This window comes from Barbus barbus, assembly GCF_936440315.1.
Source record: "Barbus barbus genome assembly, chromosome: 3".
Taxonomy (NCBI): Eukaryota; Metazoa; Chordata; class Actinopteri; order Cypriniformes; family Cyprinidae; genus Barbus; species Barbus barbus.
In genome coordinates, this window is record NC_136731.1 from 996101 (window position 1) to 1010000 (window position 13900).

The 13900-nt window shown below is 41.9% G+C and overlaps 2 protein-coding genes across 4 annotated transcripts in view; both read left to right on the top strand.

The window, feature by feature from the left end:
• Window positions 1–13900, top strand: part of LOC306856321 (uncharacterized protein) — a 1000538-nt gene that overhangs the window by 43952 nt on the left and 942686 nt on the right. The window lies entirely within an intron of this gene.
• Window positions 1–13900, top strand: part of LOC306856327 (NLR family CARD domain-containing protein 3-like) — a gene marked incomplete at its 3' end in the record, with an annotated part of 34684 nt that overhangs the window by 8595 nt on the left and 12189 nt on the right. The window contains exons 3-5 of one of the 3 annotated variants that reach the window (XR_013783005.1): window positions 3475–5397; window positions 10895–11031; window positions 13807–13900. The exon at window positions 13807–13900 is cut by the window's right edge and continues 80 nt beyond it. Coding sequence is in view for 1 of the 3 variants with exons in the window: in XM_079395549.1 (XP_079251675.1) it covers window positions 3475–5401 (1927 nt within the window). Of the gene's footprint in view, window positions 1–3474; window positions 5402–10894; window positions 11032–13806 lie in introns of those variants that run through there. The other 2 variants (XR_013783006.1, XM_079395549.1) reach the window with 2 other exon arrangements.

Sequence of the window (13900 nt, forward strand, 5' to 3'; positions counted from 1 at the left end):
TTCTGAGGAGGACCAAGAGCTCAACCTTCTCTGCCCGGTCAGGGCATTGAGAATGTACATCGAGCGTTCTACGCCATTTAGGCAGACGGAACAACTGTTTGTCTGCTTTGGCGGCCGCACCAAGGTGTCTCCGGTCACAAAGCACAGAATATCTCGATGGTTACTTGACGCTATCACACTAGCATACTCCTCCCTGGGCCTCCTGAGCCCCATTGGAGTGAGAGCCCATTCCACGAGAGGAGTGGCCTCTTCTTGGGCGTGGTCTAGTGGTGCATCTATGGCAGACATTTGTGCGGCGGCCGGCTGGGCCTCGCCGTCCACATTTGCCAGGTTTTATAACTTGGATGTTCCAGCCTTACAGGCTAGGGTTCTCTATGCTTAGATGGCACACGCCTGTCTTAAGCGGTCCCCTCAGGCATTGCCTGATTCTCCAAGAACGCTCTTGGCCCCATTCCTGGTGCTGAGGCTGTATTTATGACCGTTTAAACTATTTCTAGGCTGGACAGACCTCTAAGAGTTCGGTCCTCATGCCTCCTGCAGGATGCTTCCTGCTCATAATTGGTCCCTCTGAGCCTTATTGCTCAAGGCCAGTTTTATGATTGTCGTTTCTCTTCATGGCATGGCGGGATTGTATTTGTTCCCCATAGCGTCTAGCGACGCAGTACGAGTGTAGTATCGACAGGGAACGTACTCGGTTACTAACGTAACCTCGGTTCCCTTAGATACGGGAACGAGTACTGCGTACTATGCCATGCCATGCAGCTGCACGACCCAGGTCGTCGCTTCAGTCGAATTGGCCTGTTTTCCTATGGCGAAGCGCCCGCTTATATAGCCAGATGACCCCACCCCTTCTGGCGGGCTTTGCCACCATAGGCTCGTGCAGTATCACTGACGAGCCATTGGTTCGTTTTTTATTACTGCACGAACCAATGGCCGTGCAGTCACACTGCGTGATTGAAAAAGTCTTCAGTCCTCGGAGAAAAAGGAGTTTTTCCCCATAGCGTCTAGCGACGCAGTACTCGTTCCCGTATCTAAGGGAACCGAGGTTACGTTAGTAACCGAGTACGTTTTTTTTTCTTGGAAATACATCTGAAAAAAAAACGCAGTCGTCTTATGTTCAGGGTCTAGACCAGGGGTACTCAACAGGCGGCCCATCTGCATTCATTTTGTGGCCCTCATCATGCTGAAGATTAATGTATTTTTATTACAATTTGTGCTCAAAATATTAGGCAGTTTGATTTTTTTTTTTTATTAAATGTACAATTGCAGTAGTAAAAGCTGCTGGATCTCTGCAAGCGCTGTAACTAACCATGCGCAGCACGCCCCAAACAACTTAAGAGAGAAGCGCTGTCCAACAAAAGAGGACAACATGATTTTACTCCACAACATCAGTCGAGTGTTTGAAATAATTTCATTTTGTGAGCTGATGTGCGGTTTTTGTCACAGAACGAGGCAGATAATATATTCCATACGGTAAAGGCAATGCTGATTATCATTGGATTATAAATATAGGCTACTTTATTATTATGAAAATACCAGAGATGGCTTGAAGAACACAGATAAACCATATATTGTCGCGTTGTGTGTTTACTGTCGTTACTGTTGGATATTTAAATAAATAGCTTTAAAACACAATGTAACATTCAAATCTGCGCTAGCGAAGTACTGGAATAGTTTACAGTTCGGATATAAACACAGCTGTCTACAGAAGCGATCAAAATAGAATAAATCACCTTTATGAAGGTGATGATGCTTCAAATAAACATTGTATCAATTACAACTTTATGCCAGCAGGTAGAGACAAGTGACTTAAACTGAGATTCATTGAAAAAACATTGATTCATTCAGGAATGAAACAAGTGAAGTCTTTATGAGCAAGTTATGAATCATTTGTACGAATCAATCTTTTTTATCAATTCGTTGAATATTGTATTCTATAAATAGACTGCAGCAATTTTTTTTCTAAAAACTAATAAAATGCATGTTATTTTGTTTAGTTGTCTTTTTTTCAGAATCATGGTGGGAGAATAGTGATATCCATTTAAAAAATATTGATACAATATAGTTAATATAAATATGAAAAATAATACTTCTTCCTATTTTGTGAACTGTTTGCTCAATAATGATTTTAGTTTTAGCATTTTGAGTTTGTTCAATAGTCTGTTTGAGTATGAATGCAAAAATTTTTTTTGCATCAATATAGCAAAACAAACTTTTATATCAAACTTTGCTCAGTCTTATTTTAAATAGGACAAGGACAAGCAAGACATAGATAAGTAATAAACTGTATTTCTAAATCAGTAAATCTGCAAATATTGTCTTGAAGTCTGATGATGCAAATAGTAATTTGTGTCCCTTTGGATCGGATGTAGTTTAAATGCGGCCCGCTTGGCCTCTTAACTTGAGTACCCCTGGTCTAGACTTTGACATGTCAATAATACAGCCACAACAATAGGTGGCGCCAAATACACGTAAAACGAGATTGCCAAGAAATACGTAATGTAATGTGTGTTTTAATGTAAGCAGATCGCGAGTGAAAACCATAGACAAAAAAAAATGGATGTAGTGTCTGTGACGTCATCTGTAGGTTTCTAAAGAGCATTTTTGAAGCTTAAAGTGGGCGGAGACGGCCATCGCCATCTTGGCTGCACGTCACTCCTGGATAATCGTAAATGAGCAAAAAGGCAGCACATGGGTGGAGCTGGTTGCTGAAATCACGCCCACCAAGCACGACAGTGGTGACAGCAGCCACGTCCTTAATTATGCAGAAATGTAAGGCTTGATATAATTTAAACGGATGAGTTATAAAAAACAATTCACCCCTCTCACAGTTAGCTATATAGACCAAAATAATTTTTTGAACCAGGCTGTAAACATGTTTTTTTTCTGCTGTAAAGTTGGGCATTTTAACATGGGGAGTCTATGGGATTGACTCCCTTTTGCAGCCAGCCTCCAGTGGCCAGTTGATGAATTACTGTCTAAGATTTCACTTCTATTAATAAAATTTTGGTAAGCTACTATGAGATTGATAGTCTAATTGTTATATAATTCAGATTCAGATGGGCTACTTGTTATATTTATGGTATATCAAAAAGTGTATATTTTTAAATGTGATTGTTGGTACATTTTACCATACTTTCAAAACAAAAATTAAAATAGGAAAAATATGCAATATTAATTTTTTTTCTCAGTAAAACACAAGATTTGTTTTCAAAAAGCCTTTTTCCAAAAGGTACATATGGAAAAAGGGGGGTCGTCTTATATTCGGGTCAATACGACGTGTTTATTTCAAATTTCACCTCAAATCTGTGGCCAAAAGTTCAGTGATGCAAAATTAATTTTGATCTCAATGTCCAGATATAAGAAACTTACTGGCTAACAGAGTCTCTGCTGTCAGTTTGAGGAGCAGCTTTTGGTTTCTTCCTCATTTCTTAAAGCTTTAAGTGTTAATCTGTTCTTCTTGTGATATTTCAGCAGAGTAGATCGAGAGCAAAGTATCTCTGGAGGAGCCTCTGTCTTCTGTCTGAACAACACGAGCGTTACAGCGTCTCTGAATAAACATGATCAACCAGTGAATGATGAACTACAGAGAGTCAAAGACCAGCTCAAAACCAGCATGAAGAACAAGTATGAGAGATTATTTGAGGGACTGAATCTCCAGGAGAATGAAAGCCTCCTGAACAGGATCTACACACAGCTCTACATCATAGAGGGAGAGAGTGAAGGAGTGAATGAAGAACATGAGGTTTCACAGATGGAGAAAACAGCCAGAACACAACACTCACAAGACAGTCCAATCTACTGCAATGACATCTTTAAAGCCTCACTTGAACCAGGATGTGAGGAGAAAGACCAGATCAAGGCTGTTCTTACTAAAGGCATCGCTGGAATCGGAAAAACCATCTCTGTGCAGAAGTTCATTCTGGACTGGGCCGAGGGAAAAGCCAATCAGGATGTAGATTTCATGTTTGTGCTTCCATTTCGAGAGCTGAACTTGATCCGAGATCATCAGTACAGTCTTCACAGACTTCTACTGGACTTTCATCCTGAACTTCAAGATCTGGACTCAAAGATTTATGAGGAGTGTAAAGTTGTGTTCATCTTTGATGGTCTGGATGAAAGCAGAATCACACTGATGTTTTCTGACGCTCAGAAAGTTTGTGATGTGACTGAGACTTCATCAGTGGGTGTGTTGATGTCAAACCTCATGAAAGGAGAGCTGCTTCCCTCTGCTCTCATCTGGATCACCTCCAGACCAGCAGCAGCCAGTCAGATCCCCTCCGAGTACATCAGCCGTCTGACAGAAATTCAGGGCTTCAATGAGCCTCAGAAGGAGGAATATTTCAGGAAGAGAATCAGTGACCAGCATCAAGCCAGCAGAATCATCTCACACATCAGAAGAGCAAGAAGCCTCCACATCATGTGCCACATCCCCGTCTTCTGCTGGATCTCATCCACTGTGCTTCAGAAGCTCCTGGAAGAAGATCTGAGTGCAGAAATCCCTCAAACTCTGACTGAAATGTACATCCACTTCCTGCTGATTCAGATCAACATGAGGAACCAGAAGTATGAAGAGAGAGATCCAGAGAAACTCCTGCAGTCCAACAGAGAAGTGATTGTGAAACTTGCTGAAGTGGCTTTCAAGCAGCTGATGAAGGGCAATGTGATGTTCTATGAGGAGGACCTGATTGAGAGCGGCATAGACGTCACTGACGCCTCGGTGTATTCTGGGATTTGCACTGAGATCTTTAAGGAGGAATCTGTGATTCATCAGAGGAAAGTCTACAGCTTCATTCATCTGAGCTTTCAAGAGTTTCTCGCTGCTTTCTATGTACTTTACTGCTATTTAACAAAGAACATGGAGCCACTGCGTAAATTCAGATTTTACAGATTTAATGAAGTCTCTCTGTATAATCTACTAAAATCAGCAGTTGATAAAACTCTTGAAAGTAAGAATGGCCATCTGGATCTGTTCCTGCGGTTCCTGCTGGGTGTTTCACTGGAGTCCAACCAGAGACTCTTACAGGATCTACTGACAAACACAGAGGACAGCTCAAAGAGCATCAGGAGAACCACACAGTACATTAAAGAGAAGATCAAAGATGATGATGATGATGATGATGGTGGTATGTATCGTCTCTCAGCTGGTGAATCCATCAATTTGTTCCTCTGTCTGCTGGAAGTGAAAGATCAGACTCTGTCCAGAGAGATTCAGGAGTTTGTGAAATCAGACAAACACTCAGAGGAGGAACTCTCTGCTGCTCACTGCTCAACAATCTCCTACATGCTTCAGATGTTAGAGGAGCCGCTGGATGAGCTGAACACCATGAAATACAACACATCAGCTGAGGGGAGAAGAAGACTGATGCCAGCTGTGATCAACTGCAGAAAAGCTCTGTGAGTGTTTAATCATTAACTATAGTATCATATTTAATAATGAATCTAACACCTTTAAAATAAATGTTTCTGAATGAGAAATTCTTCTAAATAACTAAGTAAATAAGAATCTTAACATGTTAACCTTTACCAGTGCGTGAGCGCACTGAAGCGTTTTTTTCCCCCCACTAGTTTAATGTTTATGAATGAATGAATTTAACGTGAATGAATATCATTCATCTTGACAAACTATATATCATTCTGAAGGTCTAAGCCTCAAGCATCGACGACAGATCGTTGTTTTCCGATGGAAAGCTTATAAGGAATGTATTTGCTACATTTGTGTAAGCAGTACACATCCAAACACGGAGAGAAAAAAATCACTACTGTTGGAAACTTTTCCTTCGTCAAAGCAGAGACCAGGAGACTTTGGGATAAATTACTCTTTATTGAGAACTCACTGTGTGTTGCTGTAGTCATCCAAGTCTGACTCAAACAGTATAAATGGTAGTTTATATACATTTCGAGGGGGAGGGATACATAGAGGTGGAGACAATCTAAACAAAGCATGCAAATACAGTACAGGAATCGGCCCATTACCAGAATTTCCCCAGCCCTGACATCATCAGCATAACAGTGTGATTCAGATGCATAGGTGCTAATCCAATCATTTTAGAGACAAAGGTTAATGTCAGACACCTGGATTGCTTGACTTAATCTTCTTTGAATATATCATCTATGTCTCAAATGCTAAATTCAGTCAACTAAACTTTCTCAGTTTATATACTATTGTATTGGAACCTAAATAAAACATCTAATAAATTTGTAATACAACACTACGTACCAGATTCATTGTAATAACGAGTCACAAACGCGTCCACTGCTGAAATCCCAGTTTAGTTAGAGAGGTAAGGGTCCACAGAACAACATCCCAGCGAGCACTTTTAGTCCAGCGAAACAATAACGTTGTAATAAGGATGAATATTCCTTTGTTTACGTTTCATTTCTTCAGAGAGTTATTGTTCGCATCCGTTATGGAATAAATTACGCTCAAAAACAGCGTCTTGGTGGTAAAAAACAACACGGTGCTGTAGTATACAGTTTTACAAACAGAATGAGACCGTCCACGGAAAAAAAAAGTCTCAAAAACGGAATATAGATTATTTGAATTTGGCGCTCCCTCCAGGCAGCGATGATGCAGCTGTGACGCAGGCTGTCATCTGAGCGGGGCGTAATTTAGCGATCTGCTTTTCCATTTTTTTTTCTTCTACATTTTTTATATGTGTGTGTGTGTATTGTGTGGGGAATGTGGCCGTGTCTGCATGATTATAATCTGTATGGACGCACATCAGCGTGTTTATTAGCGACTCTATGACAGCTATCATTGTGATTCATTGATCAGCTATTATTGATTATATGGCCCATCTGTTTGATTATCATCTGAATGGAAGCACATCAGCGTGTGATTACTGACTCTATGACCATGTCTGCCAATATCACTTCATGTCTGGCAATCAGTATACAGTACATACTGTAACGGGGCTGACGAGACATGAGACGTGCGGATCCATATGCAAAGCTTTATTACAAAACATGGTCAGTGAACAGGCAGGGTCAGACAGGGGCAAACAGGTATGGCAAGGGCAAGACAAAGCAATCCGTGGAACAAGCGTGGGTCGATGATCGGCGAACAGTATCCAAAGGGGCAAGGCAGAGAGATAATCCAGAGACGAGAGCAATAATCCAAACAGGGAGCGAACAGAGTCCAAACGGCAGAGGTAAAGGGAAAATCCAGGAAACAAGAGCAGGGTCAAACACGGCAGGAAAACAAGGCAAAACTATGACTATGACAATGACAATGGCTATGTAAATTTGCTATCGCTTGGAGAGTGATAAATGCAAATAATACTCGGCCCCGAGCAAGAGCAAGTCCCAGGCTTAAATAGTGTGTGATAATGAGAATCAGGTGTGTGTGATGTGTGAATGGTGACAGCTGTGATCTGTGCAATGCATTGTGGGAACTGAAGTCCAGTGTGCTGTGTAGTGTGAGGGTCAATGTGGTGAACAGGTGACCTCTGGTGGTGACTGTCCGGAAGAGCATGGACCAGATTCGTGACATAGCCCCTCCCCAAGGAGCGGCTTCCAGACGCTCCTAAATAATCCAGGAGGGCGGTGGAGCGGAGGCGGAACAGGGGGAGGGACGGAGGGCCAGGTCCTTGAGGAAGTGGGAAGACCGGGGATTGGGGCAGAGCAGGACATCCAACCGGAACCGGAGACCAGGACAGAGTAAGAGTCCACCAAGGCGGAGTAGACGGAGCGGGAACCCACCAGGGCGGCGCAGACGACCACCAGACCCGAGCAGAAGACCACCACGGAAGGGTAGAGGACCACCAGACCTGAGCAGAAGACCCTAGCCAGGAAGCAGACTGGGCAGGAAACCACAGCAGGGTCTGAGATCTGGGGGAAACAGAGACAGACAACACAGGGAGAGCAGAGACAGACAATACAGGGAGAGCATTCATGATCTCAGGGGGCGTGGCAGGGCAGGATTCATAGACAGCGTTCTTTGCCGTGACAGGACAGGGCGATAGCTCACAGGCGGCCTCCTTGGCCGTGACAGGACAGACAGTGAGTTCAGGGACGGCCTCCGTGGCCGTGACAGGGTAGACAGTGAGTTCGGGAACGGCCTCCATGACCGTGACGGAGCAGACAGTGAGTTCAGGAACAGCCTCCGTGGCAAGGCAGACCGTGAGCTCAGGAACGGCCTCCATGGCCGTGACCTGAGAACTGGATTCGGGATCGGCATTCCTGGCCGTGAATTGAGAACTAGATTCTCGGGGGCGCTCTGAAAGCGCGGATTCAGAGGGGCGCTCTTGTAGCGCAGAGCTGGACGGACCCAGCGGAGACGAAGGAGAGCTGGGCAAAACCAGCGGGAGCTCAGATGGGCTGGGCGAGACCAGCGGGAGCTCAGGTGGGCTGGGCGAGACCAGCGGGAGCTCAGGTGGGCTGGGCGAGACCCGCGGGGACGAAGGAGAGCTGGACGAGACCAGTGGGAGCTCAGGTGGGCTGGGCGAGACCAGCGGGAGCTCAGGTGGGCTGGGCGAGACCAGCGGGAGCTCAGGTGGGCTTGCCTTGGCCGCAATCGGCAGCAGGTTTGAGAAACTAGGGGTAGACTCGTGGATTGAAGAGGCCTCAGGAGCACAGTGTGCAGCCCACACACTCAAAATGGCGACCGCCATAACGGGAAGCACTGAGGTCAGGGGAACAGTCTCAGTAACAGCCAGGGTTGAGGCCCTGGGAATGCCAGCTACTCGCACTGACATCAGTGGTGGGTCCATCACACTGGATATCAGAGGTGACTCTGGCTGAGGAGCTGAGGCGTGAAGAGACTCTGGCTGAGGCGCTGAGGCGTGAAGAGACTCTGGCTGAGGCGCTGAGGCGTGAAGAGACTCTGGCTGAGGCGCTGAGGCGTGAAGAGACTCTGGCTTAGCAGCAATGACATGAAGGGGTGTTGTTGTAGCCGCCATTTTGCGAGTGAGTGCGGTGTCACGTTCCTCCGCGACACCCACAGTAAAAGAAGAGCTCACACCCAGCAAAGCATAGTCCATAAACTGCGCGAGTGACGCATGGGGACCCTTGCGTCTAAGCTGGGATCGCAGGGGCTGATTAATGCCATCACAGAATATCTCCATCAACACAATGTCCGGCAAATCAGAATAATGAGCAATGGCTAAAAACTCTCTAATGTGATTCTCCAGTGAACGTGGGCCTTGTTTAAGGGCAAACAATAGTCTGGTTGTATCCATACCTGATGAATGACTGTCTGAGAAGCTGCTGGATCCTTTTGTGGCCGAGTATTCTGTAACGGGGCTGACGAGACATGAGACGTGCGGATCCATATGCAAAGCTTTATTACAAAACATGGTCAGTGAACAGGCAGGGTCAGACAGGGGCAAACAGGTATGGCAAGGGCAAGACAAAGCAATCCGTGGAACAAGCGTGGGTCGATGATCGGCGAACAGTATCCAAAGGGGCAAGGCAGAGAGATAATCCAGAGACGAGAGCAATAATCCAAACAGGGAGCGAACAGAGTCCAAACGGCAGAGGTAAAGGGAAAATCCAGGAAACAAGAGCAGGGTCAAACACGGCAGGAAAACAAGGCAAAACTATGACTATGACAATGACAATGGCTATGTAAATTTGCTATCGCTTGGAGAGTGATAAATGCAAATAATACTCGGCCCCGAGCAAGAGCAAGTCCCAGGCTTAAATAGTGTGTGATAATGAGAATCAGGTGTGTGTGATGTGTGAATGGTGACAGCTGTGATCTGTGCAATGCATTGTGGGAACTGAAGTCCAGTGTGCTGTGTAGTGTGAGGGTCAATGTGGTGAACAGGTGACCTCTGGTGGTGATTGTCCGGAAGAGCATGGACCAGATTCGTGAAACACATACTATATACAAAGCAATTTTATTCTATTTTTTTTTCCTTTTTTATTACTCAAATAACTATTTTTGTATTTTTTAGTGCTCAAATAAATCACTTATATGATGTCTAAAATTCCGTCTATTATTTTATAATTGAAAAACTATGCAGGAACATGTATAATGACTAAAATAGTTTGTATAATTCTGCAATCCATTTGGTGGTTATTTTTCCTCAAACAGGGGGGAGGGGGGGACTATAAATAGTTTCAGAAAAAATATTGCAGGAATCTCATTTTTCATGATATCTTCTTCAAATTTGAAATATGAACTCATGAGACACATGGCTTTCGATCCATTACTTTTCTGGATTGCTCCAGGACTTATTTCATGTATTTGTATATGAAATAAAAAAAACATTCAGTGTGGAAAAATATTTTTCAAGGCACGTCAGTGTCTATAACTTTTTATCTTTTTGAGCATTATCAACTCTGGATGATAGATAGTAAAGCCTAGAGTGTCTTCTTTCCAAAGATACCTCATTTGTTTGTGTAGCACACTTTGTCAGGAACCGTTACCATTTTAATTTAGGTATGTTATTTTCACCTGTGAGGCCCCAAATGGGGGGGGGGGGGGGTTAACAGGTTAAAGGAGTCACGACATGCCTTTTTAATACAGTAGATAGTCAAATAAAATGTCTGTTTGTGCCACAACCTTTTCAAAAACCTTTGAAGATGGCGCCTGGTGGTGTGTAGGCGTCTCATCTTGCTCCAGTTATTTAATGTTTTTATTAGGGTTTTGTGTGCTCTCCGTCAACTGAGCCAGTCTCTCTGGACTAATGATTGCCAAACACTTCTTCATATCCAAACAGTTGTATCAAGTCTCCATGACGCTGGTCAATGCCATTTTTCCCCCTGGCTTGTAAGATCGCTACCAGCTGAGATACTTCGATCGATGGGGAATGCCAGTGGAAAAAAGAAACGCAGAAGGAAATGTGGATGTAGAGCAGGTGTGTCAGCTAAAACAAGATCCATGATCGCTTTGGCCTCGAGAGTGAGTGATAATGACTCCCTTGTCTTCGTATGATTTGTCCAGAGGTGTCGAGTGTCTTACCTAGACTTTTTTGGCCAAAATCGGTCTACTGCAAGAGAGGCTTGCACCTGGACAATCTGCGTTATTTGAGGAAAGATGATGATCGCAGAGGCACAAGTACGCCGATCGGGAATGATTTGGTAAGGATGGTGCTAGTAACGAACAAGACATTTATCCTAAACGACTTTTACACATCAAATAATTTGGATTTTTTTTTTTATTGTGGAAACATGGATGAACGCTGTGGATTCCACTCCTATTGTGGAAGTAACTCAGACTACTTTTTTAGTTAACCTAGAGGCTCTAGTCGGAGTGGTGTCCTCGCCGCTGTTTTTGATAAATGTTTTATGTCGATTATTGCCATGACCTATCAGAGTTTTGAATCACAAGTAATAATGCTGGACTTTAAAAAAACCGCTGCTTTGTGTAAATGTGTATCGTCCACCTAAATACCACAAAGGCTTTATTAGGGACTTTTCTCATTTCCTTTCTTATATTGTCCCTTTGTCCGATTCAATATTAATTGTTGGTGATTTTAATATCCATGTTTGTTGTCCTGGAAAACCTATGGTTGCAGAATTTTTAGAAATGCTGGACTCGTTTAATTTGACTCAATCTGTCACATGCAGCACTCATGAACATGGCCATTCGCTTGACCTTATTTTGTCACTAGGAGCTACTGTTTGTGATCTTGATGTCACTATGCCAATATTATTGCCAATAATTCTCCACGCAAATTATTCACCATTATTAATAGACATCTTCGCCCTGATAAATTAATCCTCACTCCCTCATTAACAACTTGTAATTTATTTGCAAAATTTTTCATCCAAAAAATGTATGGGATCAGAGCTAATATTCTTACCTCTGTCGTTAATCTAGGTGAAACATCTGTTTTTCTTAGCTGGATTACACGGCTTATATTGTGGACAATTTCTAATGAACTGATTGCTCTCCTTTTCTGTGTCCTAATTATGGTCTGATCTATTGCACTTTGAACCTTGAATATACCGATTTGAAAATTGAAAGGTGATTTATTGTGTTCAATTGTTTTTTTTTTTTTTCTATGTTGAAGTGTTTTTGATTTTGAAGTTTATGAATTTCCTAACTCATAACTATGTGGTATGTGGCTATTTAGATACACAGGCCTTTGTAAGTTTCTTAACTGACTTGACAAGTTTGGTTTGACTAAATGACAGTGACCCTGTCTGGCACCCCAGCAATTAAAAAAATATGTGTTTCATTTATGTGTTTATTTATTGGATTTAGGCAGAGATTTCTGTAGTTCTAAAACACCTTGATTTATTTTGCACTGTAATTGTTCTTCTTTTAGATGCATGAGCTTCTCTCAGAGCATGTCCATTTTACACTGAGTAACACATATTCTCCAGCAGTTTGATTGAATGTACATTTGTGTGATTCCAGTTAGAGGGTTGGGTTTGGTTATTGGGGGAGCAGTTCAGTAGCCATAAGCTTCACCGTGGGGCTGGAAATACAAAGTTGTGAATAACTGCTCTTTCATACGGAGAGTATCTGATGCTGATGAGTGTTCCTAACTGCAGATCAGAGCCACTTCCAGAATTAAATCCCTGAGCTGCTTCTGAAATTACTCTAGTCTTAACACACATCTATTTCCACAGATGATATTTTTGTCCCGTCCTTTGCTTTGTTTATCACTGTGTCAATCATTGCAATATCAAGAGTGAATCCTGCAGATGTAATTCCTGAAATTGCAGTAATAATCAGTGAAGCTCTACGCTGCACAACCAATCTCTTATTTACATCACGTGTTGTTTAAACACGAAGACATTTTATTAATTCTTTGCTTCTTTTTAGTTCCATTGTTTTAACTAAATCATGTTTTGTTTATTAATTTTTTATTAACGGAAACATTTAAAAAAATATATTTGCTTCTTTTCCATTTTGCATGTACCTGTACTTTTACTTTCAGTTTTACTTTCTAACTTTTCATACTTAAGTACAATAAATATCACATTTCTTTTAAAACTTTTACTCAAGTAATATTCTAGACGGTGACTTCAACTTCTACCAAAGTCATTTTCTGGTAAAATATCTGTAGTTTTACTTAAGTGTGGCTTTCAGTTACTTTATCCACCACAACAAATAACAAAGTATGTTCGTGACATGTGGAAATACATGCCGTATTATTAGCAGAATTATTAAATGTTAATGTCAGACATTTTATTTTCGTTAATAAAGTGGTAAATAGTTTTTTTTTCTCAAAAAACGCTTCATAAAATTGAGTTTAAACCATGGGAGTCACAGCTGAAAGATAATTAAATGCAACTGTTTTTCCCAACATGCACTCATTCAGGGCTCTTTTATTTCATTAACCTAATTTTTTAAAGGATTTGATTTCCACATGTGACTCAGTGAATTCGTCTGTCTCTTACTGTGAAGGTTATACTACATATCAAGCATTTATTCAACATCTCAATTGATCTTGAATGGCTGTGACGTTGAATAAAGTTAATAAAGCAAAATAAAGCAAAGCAAGTTACTGAAGCACCAAATAAAGGGAAACTAAATTTAATTACAAATATTTATCAAATTAACAGTTTAGCAGTAAGGATTTGTCTTTTTTTATTATTATTATTTTATTAAAATACTAATAAAAAACTTATCATTTGTATAGCCTCAGAAGGCTTTGCTACATTTTGCTAAATTTTAAATATCCATTAGCTGAAGAAACAGTCAGAAGCTCACCTGGCCTCAGATATGAATCAATCTGAATGATAAAATGTCCGGATTATCTCAATCTCAGGAGCTCATATTATTGTGATTCAATGTTCATATCATGTCATCCCCTGTTCCCTGAAGACAGAAAACTGACAACCCTTTGTAAATGTCTTTATTGTTTTGTTAATTCTTAAAATGTATTTAATCTCTTCCAGATTTTCTGGCTGTGACCTCTCAGATCAGCATTGTGAAATTGTGTCATCAGCTCTACAATCCTCAAACTGTGTCCTTAGAGAGCTGGATCTGAGT